We start from the raw sequence: 25,524 nt of genomic DNA on the forward strand, positions 1-25,524 counted from the left end.
TGTGGGGGGATCCCCACCTGAATTTCATTAAGGGGCCTTGGGTAGGTCAAAATCGGTACAAGATTTTCAGCAATAGAAAACACGAGGGGTTTACAACCAGAGTACAACATAACGTAGAAACACAATACATACTCACACAGACACTTCAAATAATAGGCCATGATTTAGGCCGAAGAATCATCGATCGCTGATTTGAGTCACCATTGAACAACATGCTCGCCAGGTACGTCATGGACATTACACATACAATCCACCCCTCATAACTACGCCGCTCTGTTGTCACCCTCCATCTGAGAGCCAGGCCAACGAAATGAGGACTAAAGGTAGCAGGAGGCACGAGCTGACGGTAACACCATTCGCCGCACATCCGGGCTCCAGGTACCGCCACCCAATGCCGTACAAGAGGAGGAAACCTTGAGGGGAATGGTAGTAGAGGTGGAAACACCACCCGGCATAAGATTTGATGGCACCATCAACAAGGAGAGCACCGATGGAGTAGAGGTGCCAAATGGGAACACTCACTGAACCACGATAGAAGTCGACAACCATTATCCGCCGATAGAAGAAGTGTATGTATGGATGGTGTAGAATAAGAGGACAAGCATCACCATGAGCGGTTCTGAGAAGCGGTAGGAAGGGATCTCCAAATGGGGACGACGTCGAACACACACCGCCATCGCTGAATTGGAAGATTGAAAATGGGTTTACACCCAAAGCCCCCCCGAGAAGAATTGGAGCAATGGGTGCTACAACACGCCTTCAAGAAAGGAAGATGATGCCCCAAGGCATCACCGTCGTTGGCCCTGACATTATGCGAGGCAGAGCCTTCGCGCAGCACCCACCATAGGCTAGCCGCCAAGACCTCGCCGGCATCACTGGGGCTGACCAATTGCTGTAGGTACATAGCAGCAGCCACACCCCAATGGACGCAGCGAGCCGTCAGCATGGCAGCGCATGTCGCTGCCACATCAGCCATGCTGCCCCCCACTCGGTGCCACCGAGCAACACCGGAATGAGCTCCACGACAGCCACCCTCAGGGAGTTGGGGGAAGCCCGTCCCCGCCGCAGGTCGTCGCAGCAGCAAACTGTCGCCGAACCCCTCTGCTTCGACGGAACTGAGGGGGCGTCGGTGAAACTTCAGACCGCCGGAACCCCATTCGCACTCCATGGCAGCGTTGTCGCTTCCGAGGACGGCGACGATGGCAGCTAGTGGGTTGGACGGAGCGGGGAAATGCTAGATCCGGTTGTGTAGGACGTGGATCTAACCGCCGGTGACCCATAGGGCCGCCTGCAGCCACCACGATGTGCTTGGCCATGGTTGCTATCTGTTGGAGGAAGAATGCTCGAGAAAGGAAGGGATTTGTGGGAGGAGACCCCGCCGCCGCCATCGTGGTGCCCGCACGGACTTCCTGCGGTGCGCTCAGACGGTGGCGAGGTGGAGGGATGGAGAAGGGGAGGGCTGTAGGTGTGGGCGTGTGGCGGCGGCGGTCCGACCGCCGCCCTGGGGATGACGCAGGAAGCCCGTATGTCGCCCCGTCATCTAACCAGGAAATCGTAATTAAGGTCTATGTAAAGATACTTAATTCTAAGACATGTGGAGGTGGAGGTCGGACGGGTTCTCTCTTGTGCAACAGGACCAATGTGCCTGATCTCTATGCTTTGATTTTGGAGTATGCATGCAGTCGCAATTTACCTGTCGATTGACATCATTACTCATTCTTCTTCACTCACATTTTCCTTCACGCTGAATCAGAAAAAGAAGCCAAGACAAATAAACAGATGATGTAAGCATTAAGGATGGTGCTAACAATAATAAATAAAATAGAACATCCTAAAATAGCATTCAGTTTTTACTCCCAAGCTGCTACCATTCACGAAAATGAAGATGATTGAACCTGAAAATTTTAAATTGATAGACAGTTTTTCCTGAGTAAATTGTAAATTGACATGGACAGCAAATGCAAGCACGGCAAGACCTCCTGGATCGGGCACGGCGTTGCTGGCTGCCTAGGTCTCGCTACAGTACAGCAACCGCCAGCTAGATCACCGACGGCCAGGCCATACCCTAGTGACACTGACACAGCTTTTCCTTGAGACCAGTTTGGCAGTTTATGTGGCCTGTGGCATCTAGGGCAGTGTACAGGAGAGGGAGGGGGAGCTTGCTGTCGCTGGCCACGACGGGTCAATTCGATTGATTCTAGGAGGCCAGATCGAATCATTTGACCAGCAGGGTGGATCGGAGCGATCCATACTCCACGCTGAGCGAACAGCAGCAGCCGGCCGGGAGTGGGACGGTGGAAAATGCAATGCACCATGCATCGTCTCTTTTTCTGGTGCCATGAGCTCCGGCCATCAATGCCCTTCCTTTTCAGGGGGTGTTTGGATACGAGGTGCTAAACTTTAACAGTGTCACATCGGATGTTCGGATGCTAATTAGGAGAACTAAACATGAGCTAATTATAAAACTAATTGCAGAACCCTATGCTAATTCGCGAGACGAATCTATTAAGCCTAATTAATCCATCATTAGCAAATGGTTACTGTAGCACCACATTGTCAAATCATGGACTAATTAGGCTTAATAGATTCGTCTCATGAATTACACTCCATCTGTGCAATTAGTTTTGTAATTAGCCTATATTTAATACTCCTAATTAGCATCCAAACATCTGATGTGACGGGTGTTAAATTTTAACACCCTTGTCTTGTTGTCTTGTTGGGTTGCTTCTCTCTCTCTCGTCCAGCCTATCTCTTGTCCTCTATGCAATGTACTGTGCTACGAATATGGCGGACGTCACCTTGGCTGAAATGTTTGCTTTCCTCGTGTGCAATGAGTATGCATGCTCCTACCAAGACAATCCATCATCCATGGAATGGAAGTTTTTTTAAAAAAAACAATCCATGGACGTGTCATATGTACGTCTCTGATCTAAGGTAAACCCAGCATCTTGTTCTCGCTAGCGAGGGTCATCAGAAATTACCCAGCCTCTTGTTCCATTTTCTTATCGGAAATTACCCGACTGGTCGTTTTCTCTAGTTAAGATCATCAGATCAGGACAGGAACGAACCTGTGACGGAACCAACCTGAATCTGGTTTCTAAAATCACTTCAATAAACACAAAGTCTGCCAGCAAGTTGCAGCAAGTATACGTACCACAATGCTGCTACAAAATGCTCAGAAGATGTGACCAATAAACGAATGGGTACGTCTTGCAGGCAAAACAGCATTCGGCCGGCATCTTTGCTTGTTGCACCATTGGTTGAATCTATAATCGTCCGTGTTTGTGAATGAGCTACTTCTTGCAGCTGTGTTCCTTTCTTGAAAAGCTCTGCAGCTGTGTAACTGTGTTTTGAATTTGTGGAGCTGATTTAGGGCTTTGGACTCACCGCGTCCGTCACATTCTTCACCGGAATCGCCTCTTGTTGTGGAGTAATTTTTTTATGTAATATCACTTAGTTGGTTCTCCTCTCTACCCCCTCTATTCACAAATTAATCTTGTATGAAAAACCTCGCATATTAATATAACTGCTTCTTAACTGCCGTAGTAATCCTCAAAAAGAAGTGTACTACTCCAAAGAAATAAATGCAAGCACGCCACGCCAGACCATACCATGCAAGAAGCCGCTGTGCGTGTAGCTTCTGTACCGCAAGTTAAGAGCAGCTCACAGACGGGCAGGTCAGGACTCAGACACAGGCAATGCAATACAGTCGCTTTTGCTTTAGACCACCGGCTTGGAGTTTCTGTGGCCAGTGGGGTCGTTGAACGGGTGAATGATGCTGCTGCATCATCCATCAGCTGCTACCGGAGATATACTTGTAAATATTGCTTCTTTGTTTCATCGTGTATATATGTTATTATTACTGCATGCTCTCTCTACTATACTACGTACTGGCTAAGTGGCTAGGACAGGGAAAATGCATGCATGGTGGTTGTGGAGTTACTACTGCTTGGTAACTGTGTATAGTCGTACGAAGAGAGGGGCTAGACGCTAGCTAGAGTCAATCAATTGCCAGCTCCCAGCAGCGCGCAGGTGCACGCGTTGTCGCCGGTGGAGGAGCAGAGCAGATGATATCAAAGGACTGTATGGATACTCCATCTGATCCGATCCCCACACCACGCGGCGAGCGGAGCGCGGTGGAAACGGTGCTCTCGCGAACACGGAAGCCATGGCCCGCCCGGCGGCGAACACGGAAGCTATACCATCGCTGCTGCAGGCCTGCAACACAACGCAGTGGAAGCGGATTGGTGGAAGGCATGCATGCATCATCTTGCATCCACCACCACCATTCTCGATCTCTCGTGACTCGTGGACCGGCCGGCAGCTTGCCATCTCCATCGTGATCCCTGAAATTAAGCATATCTCTATCTCTATCACGCATTAGCGACTGGATTACTCTTTTACAACTATAAATCAATCAATAATCATCATGGTTGTGGTCTTGTGGAAGAGTCACTTCTATCTTGCACCATTGAAAAAAGCTAGTAGCCGCTAGCCGCATGGCACGGATACTGCACGGGTACGGTGATTTGAGCGCACCCTGCTGTCTTTGCATTCTGATCTCGCAGGAGTAGTGTTCTGATCGGATGGCAAACTGGAACAATTAATTCTCAGGTCAGGGACTGCACCGAAGGATGAGCACCTCCAGGTCATGGTATACACTGCCCGGAACATAACGTTGTCGACGGGTCTTATGGTTTTTCTAGGGTGATCTAATTTCCTAAAATCAATAAATTAAGTTTCCTTTATCTTAAAAAAAAAGAAAAAAACAACGCAACGAATGGATACACCTTGCTGATGACAGACAAAGAGGCAGCAGTACTGTAGTCGTTCGCAAGGGGACCCGGCCGGCCGGCAGCTTTGCCGTCTTCTTTATTCCTACAAGAAGCTTTCTTGTTGCACGATTGATCTCGAATCATCGATCGTGTTTGTGAATGAGCTACTTCTTGGCTTCTTGCAGCTGTGTTCTTATTTTTCCTTGAAAAGCTTTGCAGCTGTGCATCTGTGTTTTGGATTTGTATATACACCCGAATTGAATGAAGAGGAGGCCACCCATACTCAATCGACTGTACCGTGTACCATCATTTATTACCACTTACCAGTGCGCGGATTGGCCGGTGGTAGCTAGCCCTAGCCAGAAGAGACCCGTTTGGGAGACGTTTCACTCATCATGTAGTACTATTTTACTAGCCCTATTTTACTAGGCACAACCTCTTGCCTTCGATCTCATATACCTCCTCCTCCCCCCCTGTTGGCCATGCACCACTAGCCCGGCCGTGCTCGTTTTTGCAGCGGCAACCGCATCTTCTTCCAAGGTAGGCTCGCTCTCCTTCCATCTCCATCACTCCATCAGCCGCTAGCTAGAGCACTGATTCATGCATGCGCGCGCTTCTTGGCGGATTTTCCCCCTAGTGGCTTTGGGCCGCCGCGTCGAGGCCAACGGCGCCCTCCTGCTGGGCGTCTCCTACGTGTTCTTGCCCTCCAGTTCGATGCCGGGTTCCTCACGCCGGCCGAGCCGGTGGCCTCACGAGGCGGCTCATCGTCCTCCGCAGCCGGCACTACTCTCACCTGCACGTCTCCGATGCCCTCACCGGCCGGACGCACCTCCTGGCTCCCTCAGGCACGCGTCTCCGGTATGACTACCCCACCTGCCTTGCTCGCCGTCGACGGCCGCTCCTTCAAGCTGCTCGAAGCCGACGTGAGACTGTGCGCTGTATAATTTTGCTACCACTGCACATGCATTGATTCATGCAAATGCTTGCTTCTTGACGGCGACCATGCAATGGGACAGGCAGTGCGCAGTGGGGGAGTAGCTAGCTTATTAGAGCTGCTTGCTGATGCAACTTACAAAGCCTTTTCGTTCCCTTCTTCAATTGCTTTGCTTTGCTTCACGGCAACAGTAGCATGTTTCAACGTGCTAGTGCTCGATCGTTGGATACCGATTCCTTTCGGGCCACCTCACCGCACCTTCTTTGTTTACTTTCTTGCTTGCATTGTCGTTTCTTGCTATCTTGTCGTACAGTTTTTTTCCCTGAATGCTCAAGCACGCATGTTTATTGTCTTCTATATTTTTGTTGCTGAAGACGAAGCATGCTTGGTAATTTTGGTTTTGCATTTTTCGTTTTGGTACATGAATCAAGAAAGCAAAGTGAGGAGAAGGAGAAGCAAGTGAAGGAAGTGGAAACGATAGCGTAGTCTACAGCTGCGGAACGGAGCCAGACAAAACCAGCCCAAGAGGTACGGTACTGTGTTCTTTTTGTTAAATATAAAAATGCTCCCATGCTCTGCTCCCAACCCATAAAAATTATCTCAAAATGTTATTAGATACACCTCTTCATCTTCTAGCATCATGCTAAAATTAAGGATGACAAAATTTTGTTCAAGAAGGAATAAGAAAAAGAAAAGTCATCAGTGCATAAACAACGTAGGAATACTAAGTGTTACTGCTGGATTTTGGGGGTCTTGTTTGGGAGCCCAATATTCTGGCCCAATCCATGTTTATATGCTGTAATTAATATACATTGGGCTGGAACTGTGGGCTGTCATTCTGCAGCTGTGCTAACTGATTTGATATTTGTTCTTGTCTGCTGGCAGTTATTTACATACGCTTCGCATTTGGCAAGTTGTACGAACCAGATCCGCATGTAAGTGTCTCGTTATCTTCGATCCCTCTTTTAAATACCGCACATCAGCTTTATTCCCTTTAAGCATGTGTATTTGAGTTTTTTTTCTTACGTATATAGTATATAGGTTAGATAGAGATTGAAGAAGTATTGTATTCGGTGCATGAGGAACCAATAAAAAAATATAAGAAATTTCCATGCATATAAGGTTCTCCATCCTTCTTCCGCACCAAAATATTAAATTATATTACCGCTAGACTATTTAAAGTGGTAGGAGCCTTTACAACATATCTGCATAAAAACAAACACAATTTCGTAAACTATATATATATAAAAATAGTAGGCTAAAGTTACAGTGCATTTCCAGAGTACAGGGATTTGAGTGCAATTACAATGTTCCTTTTTTTGGAAAATTAGTTCAATGCTAGTTTCAACAAATTACAAATATGAATGAGGGCCAGAAAAATTGATATGCGCATAAAAAAGAGAAAAGGTGAACACATGACGTGGGTGTAGCTTCTATTATTTTTTAGAAACTTGGGCCCCTCTCTTGAACAACAAGAATATGGGCCGTTGGTTAGGCCCTCCTCCCTGCTGTCCATGGGCCCTTTGCTGTGGGCGGTCGCCCTTATGGGCCTGACCTAGAGACACGAAGCAAGGATCACTTCCGGATTTCGATGGAGGAGAAATCCTTTCTCTGTCTAAAGTCATGGGTCAAAGGATGTAATTCGACTTACTTTTATTTTGCACTTGCCTTGTTTCTCGTATGGCTCAACCTCTACCTGCATCTGTAGCTGCGGTTGCAGAGGAAATGGAGTTGTGCAAGCAAGTCATACAGGCTCATAGGAATTCGGTCGTGAGGATTTACGTCAAGAAACGAGATCCAATTACCCAGCGGGTGTATTCCACATCTGGGACTGGGTTCATTGTCCATATGGATCCTGGTTTCTGTCTATTGATGACTTGCGCATATGTGTTACGACATCATATTCATGGGGCAATCTCTGTGCTCTTAGATAGCGTACGTATTGGAGCTAATGTGGTTTTGTATCTGCACGCCTTTGAATACACGCCTTGCCCCACCACGGGCAGGAAAGATGCCACTGCACATTGGAACCACGGACTACATGTTCGTTAAAGGCAATCCAAGCTCTGCCAACTTCAATCAGCACTGCCTAGTGGTTGGTATCCACATCAGTGGATGAGATCAAATGACTCAATTTGTGTGCCTCGCTGTTGTGGCGTTGGTGCTGACAGAGTACCTAGTCTGAAAGGTGTAGCATTGCTGGGCTCATTTCCCTCCCTTATATTTTAATCAAAAAATACATAATCCATTTAATTTTAGTTTGGCTGAAAACTTAACTTGTCCCTTTTCCTAAGGGACTGATGCCATTAGGCGGTTGTGGTACTAATGTTGCTGGTTTGCTAGACCAAATTGTTATAAGTGAATGTCGAGTTGGAGGACCTGCCACTGGAGCTGGATCTTCTTCAGCTGGAGCTGGAGTTAGATCATTTTCTTCTTCAGCTCAAGCTGGACCTTTTTTTCGTCAGCTGGAGCTGGACCTTCTTCTTCGTGATCAAACAATAGAGTTTGGGAAGGTTGAGGTTCGACCGTCCAGCTGACTAGCCGATCGGATGTGGAGTTTGTGTTTGTTTCTCTATTCCTAGAATTAGCTGCACCAGAAGACTCAACTAACGGTGTATGTCTATCTAGTAGCCGGTTTGCTTGCTCAGTCGATAGATACGCATGTCATGGTGATGAGACTACTATTTTTATTTATGTAAGAACTTAATTCACCTTTGTATTATTAGTATCATACAAAATTGACCTTTGTATGATGGGTAGAAAGCTACTAATAATACAAAGGTGAATTAAGTTCTCACATAAATAAAAATAGTAGTCTCATCACCATGACATGCGTATCTATCGAGTGAGCAAGCAAACCGGCTACTAGATAGACATACACCGTTAGTTGAGTCTTCTGGTGCAGCTAATTCTAGGAATAGAGAAACAAACACAAGCTCCACATCCGATCGGCTAGTCAGCTGGACGATCGAACCTCAACCTTCCCAAACTCTATTGTTTGATCACGAAGAAGAAGGTCCAGCTCCAGCTGACGAAAAAAAGGTCCAGCTTGAGCTGAAGAAGAAAATGATCTAACTCCAGCTCCAGCTGAAGAAGGTTCAGCTCCAGTGGCAGGTCCTCCAACTTGACGTTCACTTATAACAATTTGGTCTAGCAAACCAGCAACATTAGTACCACAACTGCCTAATGGCATCAGTCCCTGAGGAAAAGGGACAAGTTAAGTTTTCAGCCAAACTAAAATTAAATGGATTATGCATTTTTGGATTAAAATATAAGAGGAAAAATGAGCCAAGCAATGCTACACCTTTCAGATTAGGTACTCTACCAGCACCAACGCCACAACAGCGAGGCACACAAATTGAGTCATTTGATCTCATCCACTGATGTGGATACCAACCACTAGGCAGTGCTGATTGAAGTTGGCAGAGCTTGGATTGCCTTTAACGGACATGTAGTCTGTGGTTCCAATGTGCAGTGGCATCTTTCCTGCCCGTGGTGGGGCAAGGCGTGTATTCAAAGGCGTGCAGACACAAAACCACACTAGCTCCAATACGTACGTTATCTAAGAGCACAGAGATTGCCCCATGAATATGATGTCGTAACACATGTGCGTAAGTCATCAATAGACAGAAACCAGGATCCATATGGACAATGAACCCAGTCCCAGATGTGGAATACACCCGCTGGGTAATTGGATCTCGTTTCTTGACGTAAATCCTCACGACCGAATTCCTATGAGCCTGTATGACTTGCTTGCACAACTCCATTTCCTCTGCAACCGCAGCTACAGATGCAGGTAGAGGTTGAGCCATACGAGAAATAAGGTAAGTGTAAAACAAAAGTAAGTCGAATTACATCCTTTGACCCATGACTTTAGACAGAGAAAGGATTTCTCCTCCATCGAAATCCGGAAGTGATCCTTGCTTCGTGTCTCTAGGTCAGGCCCATAAGGGCGACCGCCTACAGCAAAGGGCCCATGGACAGCAGGGAGGAGGGCCTAACCAACGGCCCATATTCTTGTTGTTCAAGAGAGGGGCCCAAGTTTCTAAAAAATAATAGAAGTTACACCCACGTCATGTGTTCACCTTTTCTCTTTTTTATGCGCATATCAATTTTTCTGGCCCTCATTCATATTTGTAATTTGTTGAAACTAGCATTGAACTAATTTTCCAAAAAAAAGGAACATTGTAATTGCACTCAAATCCCTGTACTCTGAAAATGTACTGTAACTTTAGCCTACTATTTTTATATATATATATAGTTTACGAAATTGTGTTTGTTTTTATGCAGATTGTAAAGGCTCCTACCACTTTAAATAGTCTAGCGGTAATATAATTTAATATTTTGGTGCGAAAGAAGGATGGAGAACCTTATATGCATGGAAATTTCTTATGTTTTTTTATTGGTTCCTCATGCACCGAATACAATACTTCTTCAATCTCTATCTAACCTATATACTATATACGTAAAAAAAACTCAAATACACATGCTTAAAGGGAATAAAGCTGATGTGCGGTATTTAAAAGAGGGATTGAAGATATCTAGACACTTACATGCGGAAGGGCCTAGTTCGTACAGCTTGCCAAATGCGAAGTGGTAAGTAAATAATTGCATGCAGTATCAAATCAGTTAGCACAGCTGCAGAATGACACAGCCTGTTTGGGAGCCCACAGTTCCTGCCCAATGTACATTAATTATAGCATACCAACGTGGATTGGGCTAGAATATTTTGCTCCCAAACAAGACCCTCAAAATCCAGCAGTAACACTTAGTATTCCTACGTTGTTTATGCACTGATGACTTTTCTTTTCTTTTTTATTCCTTGAACAAAATTTTGTCATCCTTAATTTTAGCACAATGCTAGAAGTGTTAGAGATATTGAATCTCATGTAACCGAAACAATATAGGTTGGTTAGAAGTCCGGTTCTAGTATAGTTAGGATAGATTGCTTAGCTTATCTACGAGATGGTACGCACTAGAACTGGATTCTAAACCAACCAGCACTTGTAATCTCATCGGAGTCTTTTGGAACTCCTCGTATAAACGTGCAACCTACGGTGAGCCAAAATAGGTAACCATAGTTCCATCTCTTCTTTTAAGAAGATGAAGTAATAACATTTTGAGATAATTTTTATGGTTAGGAGCACGGGAGCATTTGCCACGCCCGATCACCCGCCAATGTTTTTATCTGGCTTGGAACGTCAAACTTGAAAGATTTTTGTTATGGGATTCGGATCTGTCTGAATAGGATTCCTATCCGACGACGCTTCAAAATATTGGAAATTATTAGTGTGCCAAATAAAAAGTACACTCTGATTTCTATTTTTGTCCCGCATGAAAATCGGTGTGGAGAACTCGGTACACCCTCCGTGGCCAACAGGTAACAAAGCCTTGGGGACGACGGGACGTTCACGAGATGCGCCACCTGACCACAAAGCCTGAAGCCTCAGCTTCTGTACAGTTTAGGGAGAGAAAGGGTCGGCACTTCAGCAGGTTTACAAATTATCCAAGGCTCAAATAAAGAAAAAAATAGTCATGCAAAAAATTAAGTACATATATATAAAGGAAAAAAGATTGATATAAACTAGGCAGGAGTGTATGAAATCACAGGACAACATTTACAGCAACAGAAGATGACAATGCGTTTCAGGACCACAATCAAATTCAAACCCATAGCAATAGCACCAGCAAACAGTAAGATTCCATGACAAACACAGTTACACAGATCTCACATGAAAGTCTGGGCCAACAAGAGTAGTATACAGCATTAAGGAATTCCCAGATGGGCCTCCATTTTGCCTTCAACCGCATTCATTCCCAAATTGAGATCTTATACTTTTGTAGTAGTGCAGTACAATCTTGAAAATTAACCGTCATTATGCAGCTGATCCTTATCAGAGTGATCACAGTTTATAGAAACAGTAATCACTTTGGCCATCAGTAAATGGAACTTCACTAGGAAATAAATACAAAGTAAAAAAAATATCCAAAAGCTGAACAATAGTGTGTACAGGTAGCACATGAGTCATACACTGACTGGTCAGGATTGCAACCACAAACGTATGGCCACGGAGCAACATATCTCATGCAGATATTCCCACACGACAATGAGATCATCACATATTGAAACATAAAAAAGAAACAACTTTGAAATTGTCTAGGGAGTTGGAGATCTATGAGATGGCATGAGCAAACTATTTCATTGGGCTGTGTGGTCCCCCAAAGTTCCATCGCAGTGGCAGCACAACATACAGAGCCTTTTAAATTCTGATGATCACAGGATGAAAGCATCCAAGGATATTATTCTGTACCAAAGAGATGAGTTGGACCAATTCAAATTAAAATTATGAGCTGGACATCGCATATGCTCCACAAATAATTTGGAGTCGTCATCGACAGTACAGAATGGAAGATGCATTGCATATTCAGAGCAGTTGGATTCATAATGTAAAAGCCCACAGGGCAACGAAATTGATAAGCATAGTTGCATGACGGAATCGAATAAAGGGAGATCAGTGGACCAAATCTTAGAAAGCGATATCGAATGGTTAAGCATAAAGGCAGTGTCACTTTCAGGTCAGCATCATTTCCATTAACAACCAAAGTATGAGCCTAACATTGCAGTAAAATAATGCATCTAAATGGTGAGTCGCTTTCTGCAAAACTGTTCCCATGATCATGATATCTGAGAACTGAAAAGCACAATCAAGTATATTCATAAAAGAACATGCAATGGAACCCACTGCAAATAAATTTATATCTTCAGCATAGCATCCACAAAGTCAGTAAGTGCAGAGCGACCTAACGAACAAGTGAAATTATGAGTTTAATCTTCAACAATTAGTTATTACACAAAATGGGCTTATTTCCTCATTCACAAAAGATGGCCGTTTTATTTGACTAAATCTCAACAGCATGACTCTGTCATGGTGTTGGAATAGTCTTCTGCTACAGTGTTAGCCAATAACATAAGAGTATTCAGGAGCTGCAGCACCGGTCAATCATTCAACATTCAATTATTTGTTTGGTGGCAATATGCCATTTACAGAAATCTAACTAACCACATTGTACTCACATATGAGAATTATCAAAACAAAGCAACTCTTTGTTAATGCACAAATGGATTTAATTGCTAACGTTTTGAAATGACCCAAGCAAACAACTTTATGGCACAGGACATGATAGCAAATGCATGTTAGCTGTATCTTGATTGAGATAATACAAGGACCGCGCACACTTTGAATCACTGGCCGAATCAATCACTGTGTTCAAATTGTGGGACCGTTTCATAAGTAGCGCTACAGTAATGCAACGGTGGTCCTTGTCCATGAAGGCATGAATAAAAGCGTTAGAGGGTAATGGAATGCTGGGAATTAATCAGATAACATCTTAACAACAAACAATTATTCCAATATCAAAGTTGATCTTTTTGGCCTACCACCAACTATTGCTGAAAAGGACAACAAATAAATCTAATTTTATGGTTCTTTGAGATAAGTTGTATTCTAACAGAGATAAAAAATATTCTCTCTGTCAACTCATATCATTTCACTTTGAAGTTAATTTATCTACAATCTATATATGAACACAACAATGCTTAACAAATAAAGCCCCAAACGAATAATAGCAGCCAGGTTCACATCCATTTTCAGCTTTGTGTGTGACAATGCTTGACATGAATAAGATTGGATTAAACTAGCAGCTACCATTTATCAAGACCAATTGATAAGGTCTAAACAGATGGAGAAAAAAGTTTTCATCTCAAAGATACCACACGTTTGCATTATTCGGAACATCAGAAGCTAGAAATGGAAACATGCTATTGGGACAGACCTACTTTAGTTAATTAAACAAGGTTATTAGAAAACGAGAACTAAACAAGATCATGTCATGAATTAAAGAAGAAAATAGTGGTAACTTTCCATATTCAACAACTTTCATTACTAATTGTCACTAACAACCAATAATTTCTGTGAGGCATAACCACCAATGACTCGATCTAGCATTTTTTTACATTCATTCTCTGCATGAATCACTCTGAGAAGCTCCGATTGAACTGGACATTATTAACAAGCAGCCAAACACAAGCAGAGAACTGGACATAGTAATTCATAAGGAACTACATTACTTAGCTCAACTAACAACTAGTAATTTCTTCTCAACAAACAGGGCACACGGATTGAATAAATATAAGGGCCAAAATTTCCATATATGCGTGATGGAACAACATCATAATTACGTCCTTGCTCACTCACCTCACCTCAATTTTTCCAACCCCTTACTCCTCACTCAGGGGATGAAATCAAAATAGCCGGATGGAAACACATCGGGAAAGGAAACAAAATCGTGAAGGGGGGAAAACATGGTCAAAACTTTATCGCGAATGCGACGTGACGACTCGCCTCCGCCTCAGTCGAGGAAGCCGGTACGGCGCAGGACGGCGTTGCGGACGCGGCGGAGGTCGCGTCCCTTGAGCGTCCTCCCGGCGCCCTCCAGCACCGAGCTGTGCGCGGCCGCGCGGCGCGCGACGATCTCGTGCGGCGGGACCATGGCCTCCCCGACGTCCTCCCAGCCGCCCGCGCCGGCGTGAGCCCACCTCCCCCTCCGCGAGGGCTCCGACGGAATCCGCAACGGCGCCGACCTCGCCATCCCGGACGCGGCCAGCGCGGCGGTCTCCGGGACGGGTCGCGCGGCGGATCGGGCGGGGCCCCCGCCCGCGGCGCGCTTCTTCTTCTTGCCCTCGTCCTCCGGGAGCGCGGCGAGGAGGCCGAGCCCTATCGCGGACGAGGCGGAGGCGCTGGAGGGCCAGAGGACGTCGAGCTCGAGGAGGTCGCCGTCGGCGCCCGCAGCGGCGTGGGTGGGGACGGGGAGCGGTGGGCGGGAGAGCAGGAGGCGGTCCATCGCGCCTGCTCCGGGGATCACCAGTACGGCGGATCTCCGGCGATGTGGCGGCGCTCCGGCATGGGAGGTGGAGGTGGGCTGGGCGTGCGCGGACGAGGGGACACGGCACCGGCGAGGGGAGGCGGGCGCCATCGAGCTTATAGGAAGGAAGGGGGAGGGCCGGGGGGGAAGTTGTTTACCGCTTTTTGCATCTTAGCCCTCTAGGTTCTACGGAATCAGATTCTCGTACTGCGGTTGCTTTGACGAAAGCACAAAAAAATGCAAGCAAAAACATTCCATTGCCGGGATTTGAACCCGGGTCGTCTGGGTGAAAGCCAGATATCCTAACCGGACTAGACGACAATGGATCGGATGCGGATGGAGCGCTCAAATGGTAGACATCTGCAGGATAGCTCCCAGTTCTACATCTGAGGTGATGGGGATAGACTTTGACCCACTATTGACGCTACACATCTGAAAGTATTTTCCTGTGATTTGCAGTCTTGTTGCTACAAAAAATTATATTAGTATACATAAAAATCAAAGCAAAAGTCTAGTTATAAAGATCAAAATCTGTCTTTTCAGGATTTGATATTGAGGAAAACAAGACGATGACACAGCAGCAACTTGTGTGCAGCATCGACACTTCAGCAAAGCTGCACGCATTTTCATTGAACTTGCGAGTGTCCCAACCGGAAATTCTAGTCAGGCCTCCATAGGCCATAGCATTTCTGCTAATGCTCAAGTCTTCAACAGCTCAGGCAATCAGGCTGCCTCCGCCGCTGCCGGAGCTCTGGTCCTTGATCTGCCGCAGGATCTCTTCCCTCTTGTCGTCGGACGAGTTGCGGTACGCGCGGATGTCAGCTACCAGCAGCCTCGCTTGCATCACCGCAGCGGCTCTGTCCATCCTCTCCGGGCTCGTGCTCTTGCCGTAGTGAACCAGCTTCAGGTCACCGAAAGCACTGTTCATTTCAAAAAAAAAAAAGGGCCAGCTGAGGCTCAATACTAGCATACTACTGAGATGAGCTAACCAATTTTTTCAAGCACTTCTGTACGTAGATTCACGCACTTGTACATACATACTTTAGAACGTACTCCCTCCTCTCGAGGACGTGGTCGAAGCAGCGTGTCAGTGTCATGTACCTTGTGCCTTTGACCTGCAACAATAACATCTCTTATCAAAGGTTGTCGACCATAACAAACAAACGGCATGGGAGATGCAGCCAGGCATGTTGAAGGCCCAGCTAGAACTTGGCGGCTGACCAGCACATATAGGGACTCGCTCATTGGAAGGTCGAGAGCGTCACGCAGATTCTTGTTGCAGACATTATCTGCAATCAACAGATACAAGAGCGTCGATCACACACACACACACACACACACACACACACACAAAATTGCTTATGATGCTAAGAAGTCGCCGTAGATGGTAGATGTATCAGAAATATCAGAAACTTAACGATCTAGGTTTTGTGGTCCGGTGAGGATGGAGTGAGCGTCCAGGTGCCCCAAGTCGCCGGCGAGCAGGGCTGGTGTAACGATGAGGGTTCGCCACGATAGCCAGGTACTCCTTGTCCGTCAGCCATGCATCTCGACTTCGCCTCTTGTCTCGCCTTTTCACTCGTGAAGTCTGCAAGATAGCACACATCACAGATGCCATTGGTAGAACCAGATCCAAGACTAGTTACTTAGTTCGATAGAGATGGGGGAAAAGGTAACGCGTAAGTACCTTCCAGCCTCTTGATGCCATGTTCTCTGGATCCAATCAGTTCAGTCATCTCTGCAACGAAAAGGTGAGTAGGATGACCTACACAATGCACAAACACAGAAGAGGGCCTCCAGGGCTGTGTGTGTGTGTGTATATATATAGCAGTTTGAAGGACGCAGTAATTGGAACTTGGAACAACAAAAACAGAATCTTTTGGTATCTTTCCTGATCAAGTAGGATTGTTACCTGATTTGTGGCAGAGGATAATCCAGGTGTTCGTTCTTTCTGCGTTTGGCTTCCAATGCAACGTGTGTGCCCCATCAGGTGGTGCTTGCATACAGGTGACCAGCAGCGCAAACCTTGATCTATTTCCGTGCACGCAGATCAGTAATCCCGTGGCGTGCAGAACATGAAGGACTTGCCACACATTGGCCTGAACAGACGCAAGTCAATGTGGCAACAAACAAACCAGCAAAGCAAATAAACTTGCAGTAGCATCCAGTAACTGTTCACATCTTCCATTAGTTTCCAATCGTCATGATTCACATCTCAGCAAAGTTCAGACTACAATTCCTACCAGTTCCTTACAACACATGACAAACACCTATCCAGCATTTGCCGCTCCAGCAAAGTTTCAATCTACTACTTTCTACTTGATTTCGGAAGGTCCCTTTTCATTGAACATGCGACATGCGACATGCGAGTGTTCAAATCAAGCTTCAGAAGAATAATAGAAAAACGGTACCACCAAATGCCAAATTAGTGCACATCATTGGAACTTCCTGACCAGCTCAAGCTTGCGAGCCTGGAAGAACTTGCAACGCCCTTTTCCACTTGATTCGATCTCTTCAGTCTTCCTTTTGAAACCGGTAAAGCCTAGGCTTGAAAGCTTGACTTGCCGCTTGGCACTTCCATTGTTAGTTGCATCTTCATCAATTTCATCAGTCTCCCTTCACGTCATTCCATGTGGCACAAATCATACTCGCAATCAGAATCACATTTTGCCATTCACAAAGCACAGAGACAAAATTTGTTCAACAAAAGAAAGTTGGGAACATAGAGATTCAAAAATTGAACACACCATGTAACCTCAACTGCATCCTTGAAGAAGGGCGTGCAAGTTCCCCAACTAAAACGAACCAGGGTTGGGAAGCCAAATACTGGGTGCTTGTGATCTTCTAACCATTGCTTAGTATCAGGGTCTGCACCATAAATTAGGATGTTCTTTAATGAAGCAGTCATATGATTACAGTTTGATAAAATCCCTTACAATGAGGAATCAGTTACCTCCTGGATATCCTGATCCAGTTTTCATGTGCATATTCAGAGCAGTTTCATCAAACACCCAGTTTCGCAAGGCCCTGTCCCTAGTGACCTGCAGTTGAACATTAAGACATTAGAAATACTTAAGCCTATAAAAATGCAGTCACACGAGAAAATTTCATATGAAATCACCTTTGCAACTATACTTGCCCCACTAACAACTGGGTAAAGGCTATCAGCTTTTTTGGCAACCACAAATTTGATGCCTGGAAACTTTTCGGTCAGCTTGATCCGATACTTCTCAGGATCTCCCACTGTATCTATATATACCTTTTCAAGGAGGAATATAATTACCAAAACAATGTAGTTGATAATCTTATATGGATAACTGCACAGGAGGTCCTTCTGTATTCAAGAACATATGCTCTTACTTCTGCCAGTAGAACTCCCATGTCAAGAACTTTTCTAACTAGGCCCATGGCAGAGTTATGTGATATTTCATTTAGATTTACTTTCGACCTGAAACAATGAGACTATTAATTAAGATAACAATGTCAGTTTTGCAGTTCACTAGGTACAAAGGCTACTAGACATACTTTTTTAACATTTTAGCAGATAGGTCCTTTGGACATATGACATCCACTTCCCACCCAATAGAGCTATTGACCTTTAAACTTTCGAATAGCTCCTCCCTTTGTTCCTCCTTCAAGGTCTTTGAATCTGTTCACAAAGACAAGACCAATAGGCCACATTAGTTATCAGTCAATGTGTTAATAGCACAACTACACTTCAACTTTTCCAGGGCCCATGGACATTAACATATCCAACCTACTCTACAACTGGACAGTCCTACAATAATAAGCATCACATACCTAGACAGATTCAAGATTTGGCCAGTCTAAAGGTTGAATTCATGCAATATGTCAGTATGCCACAGAAAAACAGGAGCTGTCTCAACAAGCAACTCTAAAATGTCAGAAGGTGAAGCGCTTAAAATATGAAAAAAAAAGGAGAAGAATTCATGATATTTTGCAGTACAAGAAGGATGCAGTGGAAGCAGCTGCAACTTATGAGTTTATGGAAAAAAGGATTAAAAAGAGAATATTTGGCAAACCAGGGAAGCAAGAAGAGGATTGCAATTAGCAGCCCCTAATCAGGCTGAGCCTTTGGTTTGAAAAAAATCAGGACCTATCAAAAACAATATGCTTGATGTACCATGTGTTCATTTTGTACTCCACAAATTCGAAAGTTCGTAAATATATGCACCAACTTTTAAAAAGATATGCTACCTTCTATCTTGCCAAATCAACCAAAGTTCTTAATTATTTCCCAGATCTACTTCATTGAATCAACCAAAATTTAACCAGGTCTAAAATTAACCTATTAAAGATTATGTGTTACTACTTCCAAGCTACCCCATTTCTCTATCCGATACAGGTCCATAGTCACAGAATCATTCTTTATGTTCTTGAAACCAAAATATATCTATATGTCTCTGGAACTTAAATTACTTTGAGTTATCGAGCTGTGCTTCGCAAACTAACATAACCACCAAGCAAATTAGATTGAAAAAGTAGTTGAAGAAGATACGCGTGAAGATAACCTGCGAATTTGAGGGTGGCAAGAGTGTTATTATAAGAGCGTGCGCAGTACATACATCCATACACCATGGGACCTGCACGAGCAGTTACAGGAAGTGAAATGACTCAATTTCTGCTCAAAACCTGAAAAATTCGTTCCTGCTCATGACATCTTTATGGGCAATGTGTTCAAACCAACTACAATTTCAAGCAACATTGCACATTCCCGTGAGCTGTCATCATAATTCACTTTAGCCCACTGAACATTTGTAAATTAACCAGCCAGAAGAGAGAGGAGTGTTTACCAAGGACAGGGCCACGGCCAGCCTCGTCGATCCCCATCAGGCAGGGCTCCTTGGTGGCCCACTCCGGCGGCGCCGCCGCTGTGGCCTCCGCCATTTCCACTGAGTTAGGGCAAGGGCGAGAGTAGAGCCATAAGCGGGGTGAATCTTCAAGACCCAAAATACTCCCAAGTGCTTCAGTAACTTACCAGCCAGCTGATGGGAGAGAAGGAGACGGTCGTCAGCCAGCAGCCCAGCAGCGAGGCGAGGAAGCCTACCGCGGACTGCGCCGCTGCGGGGCTCACCGCCGGCGGCTCCCTGGCGAGGCGGGGAAGTTGGGGGAGGGTTTCGTTCCAATTTCCAAAACTTCCAACCCCTCGCGAGCGCTTGCCGCCTCCGGCCAGACAGAAGGCGATGCATTGGGCCGGGCTAATCTGGGCTGGAAGAACCTGGACCCCACCAGAGTGAGTGGGCTAGAAAGGAGAGGATGGAAAAGTATTGACCCAGTAAAAGCCCATCTACCGGATGCAGAGGAGAATGAAACGTGAATGCCACGGAGCGTAGTTCGAGTTCGATTCGGTGTCAGACGAACGCCGTCGGAGCGTCACTGGCGCTGCAGTCGGACTCCGAGCTCCCGGCTCCTGCTCGGGATCAGAGATGGCGTGTTCGGACCTGCGCGGGCCTATAAATCCCAACCTCCAACGATCACCTCTTCCCATCAGCTCGATCGTGATCTCTCCCCGCTTCCTCTGCTCGTCATCGTGAAGCGCTTCTGCTGAGCGTGTGCGTGTCTCCCACTCTCCCCTCGATCCGATCAATGGCGATACCGGTGGCGCGAGTGCACCTCGCCATGGCACACGCGGCTCTCCCGGCACTGCTCCCGACCCCTCCCAAGAGCAAGATGCTGCCGCTGCTCCCGACGCCGCCGTGCATCCTCATCCTCCCCATGTCGCCGCCCAAGCCCAGCCGCTCCGACGCCGACGAGAAGTGGGACGCGCGCAAGAACGCGACCAAGTCTCCGTCCAACCCCTGCCGCGCCGACGCCGTGGAGAGGTGGGACGCGCGCAAGAACGCGACCAAGTCGCCGTCCAACCCCTGCCGCGCCGACGCCGTGGAGAGGTGGGACGCGCGCAAGGCCGTGAAACCGGCCAGCCCAGCGTCGTCGTCAGGATCATCAAGCCAGCGCACCCCGGACGGCAAGAGCACGGATAGTCCCGGGCGCGCGTCGTCGTGCGAGAGGTGGGACAGCAACAAGAAGAGCGCGACGTTCTCGTCGAGCAGCAGCGGCGGCGGCATCAGCTCGGCGAGCCGGGCGTCGTCGGGCGAGAAGTGGAACAGCAACAAGCGCCGCCCTGGGACTGGGAGCCGCGCGTCGTCTGCGGAGCGTTGGGACGCGCACAAGAAGCCTCGCCCGCCGCAGGCCGGCGGGATTGACGACGAGGACGGCCAGAGCAGCACTGGCAGCAACGACATGGAGTTGTACATGCCACCGCAGCGGGCGTTCTACGCTGGACCAGGCTTCCTCGCGTCGCCAGAGCCGAGCATGCTCCCCATGCCATCGTCGCTGCTCATGCTCCGCGTTTCTGCGTAGCTGGACCCGCACGCGGGGTGATACGCTTGCGTTGATCAGGATTCAGGAATCGCTCGAGTTGGGTAGCAAGGGTGATCAGCTGGTGATGCGGCAGTGATGTTTATTGTGATCTGCGCGTGTTATCTGTTTGTAATCTGCGTGCTCCTAGATATGCACTTGCAAGATTTGATTTTTAGAATTTAGATTCCTTTAAAATTTTTTTTATCTGTAGAAAGCACGGGCACATCATGCCTAGCTATGTACTACTATTTGGTTCATCCATATGTTGATATCAAAGTACTTCGCTGTAATTTTAGCTGCATTCAGTATCTTGTGAATGGTGTTGCTCCTTGCTCGACTTTTATGTGAACTGGTGGAACGCGCACAAGATCAATGCAGGCGCCCCGCCAGCGTCGTCGTCGCCGGGCAGCGGCAGGCAGAGTAGCCCTGGACGCGCCTCGTCGTCCGAGAGGTGGGACAGCAACAAGACGACGAGCGTGACATCCTCCTCGTCTACTAGCAGCAGCAGCCGTTTCCAACCATTCCAGCGGAAGTCGTTCGACGATGACGGCCAGAGCAGCACCGGAAGCAACGACATGGAGGAGCTGCCGGCACAGCAGACCATCTACGCCGGCCCGGGCTTCTTATCTGCCTCGCCGGAGCCGAGCATGCTTCCCATGCCATCGTCGTTGATGGTTCGCGTAGCATAGCAGCAGTGCGAATGCCTCTTGAACTAACAAGCGCTATCGTTGTGTGATAATTGGTAGCCAGTGTTACTGAAAGCTGATGAGTGATTTTAGATTTCAAGCGGTATCAAGTACTGTATGTAGGTACCCGTACACGTTTGACCTCGTTTTGATGTAGTGTTGTTTGAACCGTACTGTTAAACAGATCGATCCTTCTACCTGCCTTAGTCAACTGAATTCCAATTGTAATAGCAAGTTATCAGTCACATATAACTCCAATCTTTTCTTCCGAAGCAAAATTTAGTCGAGTGATTGATCAAACGTGCACATCTATGTAAAATTTAGTCGAGTGATTAATCAAACGTGCACAGTATAGTATGTGCCTTCTGATGTCCGTGTTACCGGAGTACATCTTTCGATGGCTCTCTCGCAGGCAATCGCAGTATTACAGTATACCCCTCTGCCTGCCTGCCTGTAAATGACAAGTGTAAATGACACTTCAGCTGGTCTTCTTTTTACACCCATAAAAAATTGAAGATATTACTTGTAATAAAATTTGTGGTTTTCAATTTTCATCCAATTTGCACCTAGACTGCCCTGAAGATAGATACTACTGCCCAACATAAATGGACACATATCATGGTACAAAAGCTAACGTTGTGCGAACATGAAGAAACTGTATCATTATTAGTTGTTGTAGGGGTAGTTTCCAACACTTGCCCTCCTCACCAGTAAATTTGTAATGCCAGTGAAAACGAAGCACTCAATTCGGACTTGAAATTTTGAAGGATGGAGAGATACAGCTAGGTGGATCAATTCGTAATGCAAGATTTTCGCTACCAGTGCAAATCAACTAGTTGACACAACAGCAGTACATTTCCATAAGCAGTATATAGGACCATCTTAGATACGTTTAACACCATGAAACAGTCCTCCATACCATCTTTTCTTTCTTGAGTTGGTCAGTACAAGGAGGTGGAATCAGGTCTCTCAAATGATACATTGTCCTCTCCTCCTCTAGGCTCATCTGCCATACAAGCAGGCTGCCATCGTACTAAATATGCTTGATTTTGGCTACAACTTTTTTTCTGAACACGCAGGAGAGCTGTGTGTCAATATATTACGAAGAAAAGGGGCTTTAGAAACCCAAGGTACAGCCAGGTTTTTTAAGGAAAAAACCTGAGCAGAAAAAACCATCACCTTACAAAAGAACTAATAACCTGTTACCAAATGGAAAGACCAGACCCTAACTAGCCCTAAGCAAAACCGTCAAAGGTGCCAGGGCAAGGAGATGAGAAACTCCTCTAGCTCCAGCCAAACTCCACAGATGCATCTCTTCTCTCACAACTGACAGAAATTTTGGCTACAACTTCAAGCTGCCTTGTAGTGAAAGTCATCGATTGTTGAGTAAATGTGCCCGACATCCGCATTATAAACAATAGCCTCCCTGCACAGCAAACAAAACCGCATACAATATTAGCCACTCAGAATACTCTCTTCTTCTGATTTCTCTCTGTGTGCTAGTGAAAGAGAAGAGAAAGAGCTCTACCTGATCTTGCTCTCAGGCAATCTGAAGCGCTTGATTATTTCATCAATATGCACCCCATGCTCACTCTCACTGTCAACGATACAATGACAAATAAATGAGCAACTTGCTAACCCACACATTGCAAAAGATCAACTTTATATTTGTCAACTGAAAAAAAGTATTTCCTAAATTTAGGACAGGTAATGGGGCATCAGATTCTGGTAAGAAACAGATGATATAAGAAAGAAAAGGATGGTCAGGTGTAAAAAAACTTAATCTAGTGCAATTCATTGTAGGGGCTGGACAAAATATAGTTACAAGGCAAAGGGAGGGCCATGTATATGCAACTTACATGTTTGCTGGCTCATTAAAAATATTCAGCACCTGTGTATTCAAATCAGTCTCATCGGATCCACTTGCTCCACTAGTCACCGGTGCCTAAAGGAATCAGTAAGACATGATGATATCTGAAAAAAGTTTCGACTAAGTGATCAATGCGATAACTGCAATTACAACTTACTGGATTAGATTTCAAAGATGTTGGTGTGCTTGATGCACCGAATCCATTTGAGGCTGACGCTCCCATAGAAGAACTGGTTCGTGCAGGACTGCCAACCTACGACATAAACCAGAAGCTTTGTCAGACAGGCACGGGAAAGATAGCATGGGAGTGTTTCATGGACCTTATTACAGGAAAGGGTGACACCTTTAATTTAGTGTTCTCTATATGCATCCGAACACATTGAATGAAATGCAGCGTAACCTCATTGAAATCAGTTATAGGCCTGAAATAAAATCCATATGTCATCTGTATGCTGAACTGCAAGAGCTGCTAAGCTTAAATGAATTTGTTGCAAGGATACCTGATTGAGAAAGCAGTAGTGCGCTTCCTCTCTTGAAGTCCCTTGAGACTACCAATCACCGAGACATACATACCGTTCCTTGATAACCAGGATGAAATGGAGAAAGAGAAAAGTGATGATCCCTCCACAGGAAAGCATGGCGACTAGGCTTTAGGAAAGACATAAAGGTTATAGCTTATACTTACTGAACAGCAGCAGTTTCAGAAGAATCTGAAGCATCATTCACCCTGTGAAACAGAAATAAAAATAACTATGAGCAAGGAAATCTATCACTAATTGCACATACGAGCAACATTATAGCCCATGGACACCTTGGTTGAATCGTAAGTGGTTGGCCCAACATTAAAACTGGTGCGTATACCCCCTTTTTTAGACATCAAGACAAATGACTCTAAAAGTTCACTCAACATGTACACACCTGCACTGCATTGTGTTTAATCAATCAGCGTGCCCTTTATGTTAGAACAGTCTGCATTCCCCTAATGCGGATAAAATGTGGTGTTTAATTATCAATCAGTGTGCCCTTTATATTAGAACAGTCTGCATATTTCGCATTGTTGCATGCCTCAATTCTGAATTTCTGATGACAGCTATCATCTGCATCCTATTAAGAACTAAAGTTCCACCCTTGAACCAGAAAAAAGAACATTGGAATTTAGAGCTAGTGATTCATGCAAATGGTCTCACCATCTAATGAAATCGAGGCGGCCGGTGCCATCATCGAGCGTGAATGACACATCTGTTGTCCGCTCCGCCTTGCCATTGACCATCCCCACAAGCCGAATCTGAAAAGGGAACCGCCACCGCCGCCGAATTAACCGCGAGAAGGCGTCCATCATCAACCAACAAATTAAAACACGACGAAGAGGAAACGTTGCAAAATGTAGACGGAAAGATGAAGGCACATTTCAATCTCGTACATTAGCTATCTCGACGCCATCGACGACGAAGGGAGCGCCCTTCTCGCCGGTGCCAGATTGCTGCGCGTCGGCGATCTGCTTGACGGTGAGCGGCATAGTGCTCGATGCGCCCCGCATCTGCAAACCCAACCACCGAGCACAAGTTAGCTCAGGGAAACAATAGTACTCCATCGCGAAAGCAACCAACGGTTGAATCCCGGATGTGGTGAGGCGAGAGGAGGAGAGGACCTTGGAAGGGGTGGTGGAGTCGGCGGCGGCATTCTGGGAGGAAGTGAACTGCGACGGCGAAAATTCGGGCTGGCTCGAGGGCATCATCTTGTCCGTGGCCCAGTGGACGTTGCTCGGCGGACCTCCCGCGCGGACGCGACGTGTCGCGGCGTCTAGCGCTGCTCGTTGTGGCGGCGCAGCTTGCCGGCTTGGAGGACGGGCGGGCGGGGTCGCGGAGCAGGGTGCGGCGTGCGCGCAGTGCGGAGAACGGTCGGGGTGCTAGGGTTGAGCAGGCCGCCGCTTGGTCTTTTCTTCGTTTGGGCCGGCCT

General features: G+C 46.2%; 5 protein-coding genes, 1 long non-coding RNA gene and 1 other non-coding gene across 8 annotated transcripts; 2 read left to right on the forward strand and 5 right to left on the reverse strand.

Annotated features, from left to right (window-relative positions):
- Window positions 1-5,101: 5,101 nt before the first annotated feature.
- On the forward strand, window positions 5,102-7,329 carry LOC117865217 (uncharacterized). Its single transcript, XR_004642489.2, has 3 exons — window positions 5,102-5,315; window positions 6,141-6,237; window positions 6,595-7,329. It is a non-coding gene; the product is annotated as an uncharacterized lncRNA (long non-coding RNA).
- A 6,531-nt stretch (window positions 7,330-13,860) lies between these two features.
- Window positions 13,861-14,754, reverse strand: LOC117862664 (uncharacterized). The gene has a single exon (XM_034746165.2). The coding sequence runs from the start codon at window positions 14,740-14,742 to the stop codon at window positions 14,119-14,121; it is 624 nt and encodes a 207-aa protein (XP_034602056.1). The 5' UTR covers window positions 14,743-14,754; the 3' UTR covers window positions 13,861-14,118.
- A 129-nt stretch (window positions 14,755-14,883) lies between these two features.
- TRNAE-UUC (transfer RNA glutamic acid (anticodon UUC)) lies at window positions 14,884-14,957 on the reverse strand. The gene has a single exon. It is a non-coding gene; the product is annotated as a tRNA-Glu (tRNA).
- Window positions 14,958-15,205: 248 nt separating this feature from the next.
- On the reverse strand, window positions 15,206-16,684 carry LOC117865516 (uncharacterized). The gene is made up of 6 exons (XM_072295093.1): window positions 16,544-16,684; window positions 16,319-16,369; window positions 16,050-16,219; window positions 15,853-15,920; window positions 15,673-15,746; window positions 15,206-15,551 (listed from the first exon to the last, which is right to left on the reverse strand). Exons 4-6 carry the CDS (start codon window positions 15,874-15,876, stop codon window positions 15,347-15,349), a joined length of 303 nt encoding a protein of 100 aa, XP_072151194.1. The 5' UTR covers window positions 15,877-15,920; window positions 16,050-16,219; window positions 16,319-16,369; window positions 16,544-16,684; the 3' UTR covers window positions 15,206-15,346.
- Window positions 16,685-16,789: 105 nt separating this feature from the next.
- On the reverse strand, window positions 16,790-19,809 carry LOC117865514 (ribonuclease H2 subunit A). Its single transcript, XM_034749741.2, has 9 exons — window positions 19,631-19,809; window positions 19,446-19,544; window positions 19,164-19,235; window positions 18,157-18,280; window positions 17,992-18,079; window positions 17,753-17,890; window positions 17,585-17,672; window positions 17,379-17,499; window positions 16,790-17,247 (listed from the first exon to the last, which is right to left on the reverse strand). The coding sequence occupies exons 2-9, from the start codon at window positions 19,537-19,539 to the stop codon at window positions 17,067-17,069; spliced, it is 906 nt and encodes a 301-aa protein (XP_034605632.2). The 5' UTR covers window positions 19,540-19,544; window positions 19,631-19,809; the 3' UTR covers window positions 16,790-17,066.
- A 429-nt stretch (window positions 19,810-20,238) lies between these two features.
- LOC117864926 (uncharacterized) lies at window positions 20,239-21,701 on the forward strand. Its single transcript, XM_034748995.1, has 2 exons — window positions 20,239-21,000; window positions 21,309-21,701. Exons 1-2 carry the CDS (start codon window positions 20,239-20,241, stop codon window positions 21,699-21,701), a joined length of 1,155 nt encoding a protein of 384 aa, XP_034604886.1.
- An 888-nt stretch (window positions 21,702-22,589) lies between these two features.
- Window positions 22,590-25,478, reverse strand: LOC117865515 (replication protein A 32 kDa subunit A). Of its 2 annotated transcripts, XM_034749743.2 has the most exons (10): window positions 25,217-25,474; window positions 24,989-25,105; window positions 24,756-24,853; window positions 24,254-24,295; window positions 24,069-24,146; window positions 23,912-23,990; window positions 23,726-23,821; window positions 23,558-23,643; window positions 23,227-23,295; window positions 22,590-23,124 (listed from the first exon to the last, which is right to left on the reverse strand). In XM_034749743.2, exons 1-10 carry the CDS (start codon window positions 25,301-25,303, stop codon window positions 23,049-23,051), a joined length of 828 nt encoding a protein of 275 aa, XP_034605634.1. In that variant the 5' UTR covers window positions 25,304-25,474; the 3' UTR covers window positions 22,590-23,048. The 2 variants fall into 2 exon arrangements, with proteins under 2 accessions (XP_034605634.1, XP_034605633.1); XM_034749742.2 differs by having other exon boundaries at window positions 24,989-25,478.
- Window positions 25,479-25,524: the final 46 nt, after the last annotated feature.

Source organism: Setaria viridis, chromosome 7 (assembly GCF_005286985.2).
Source record: "Setaria viridis chromosome 7, Setaria_viridis_v4.0, whole genome shotgun sequence".
NCBI lineage: Eukaryota > Viridiplantae > Streptophyta > Magnoliopsida > Poales > Poaceae > Setaria > Setaria viridis.

Coding starts and splice junctions, on each gene's coding strand:
- LOC117862664 (XM_034746165.2), bottom strand. CDS start 14,742: ATGGCGCCCGCCTCCCCTCGCCGGTGCCGTGTCCCCTCGTCCGCGCAC.
- LOC117865516 (XM_072295093.1), bottom strand. CDS start 15,876: ATGAGCGAGTCCCTATATGTGCTG. Junction 15,747..15,852: donor GCGAGTCCCTATATGTGCTG/GTCAGCCGCCAA, acceptor TTATTGTTGCAG/GTCAAAGGCACAAGGTACAT. Junction 15,552..15,672: donor AGGAGGGAGTACGTTCTAAA/GTATGTATGTAC, acceptor TGAAATGAACAG/TGCTTTCGGTGACCTGAAGC.
- LOC117865514 (XM_034749741.2), bottom strand. CDS start 19,539: ATGGCGGAGGCCACAGCGGCGGCGCCGCCGGAGTGGGCCACCAAGGAG. Junction 18,281..19,163: donor TGCCACCCTCAAATTCGCAG/GTTATCTTCACG, acceptor CTTTGTGAACAG/ATTCAAAGACCTTGAAGGAG. Junction 17,500..17,584: donor TGGATCAGGATATCCAGGAG/GTAACTGATTCC, acceptor TTTATGGTGCAG/ACCCTGATACTAAGCAATGG.
- LOC117864926 (XM_034748995.1), top strand. CDS start 20,239: ATGGCGATACCGGTGGCGCGAGTGCACCTCGCCATGGCACACGCGGCT. Junction 21,001..21,308: donor CGTCGCTGCTCATGCTCCGC/GTTTCTGCGTAG, acceptor CTGTAATTTTAG/CTGCATTCAGTATCTTGTGA.
- LOC117865515 (XM_034749742.2), bottom strand. CDS start 25,303: ATGATGCCCTCGAGCCAGCCCGAATTTTCGCCGTCGCAGTTCACTTCC. Junction 23,296..23,557: donor TTTAATGAGCCAGCAAACAT/GTAAGTTGCATA, acceptor TATCGTTGACAG/TGAGAGTGAGCATGGGGTGC. Junction 23,125..23,226: donor TTGCCTGAGAGCAAGATCAG/GTAGAGCTCTTT, acceptor TTTGCTGTGCAG/GGAGGCTATTGTTTATAATG.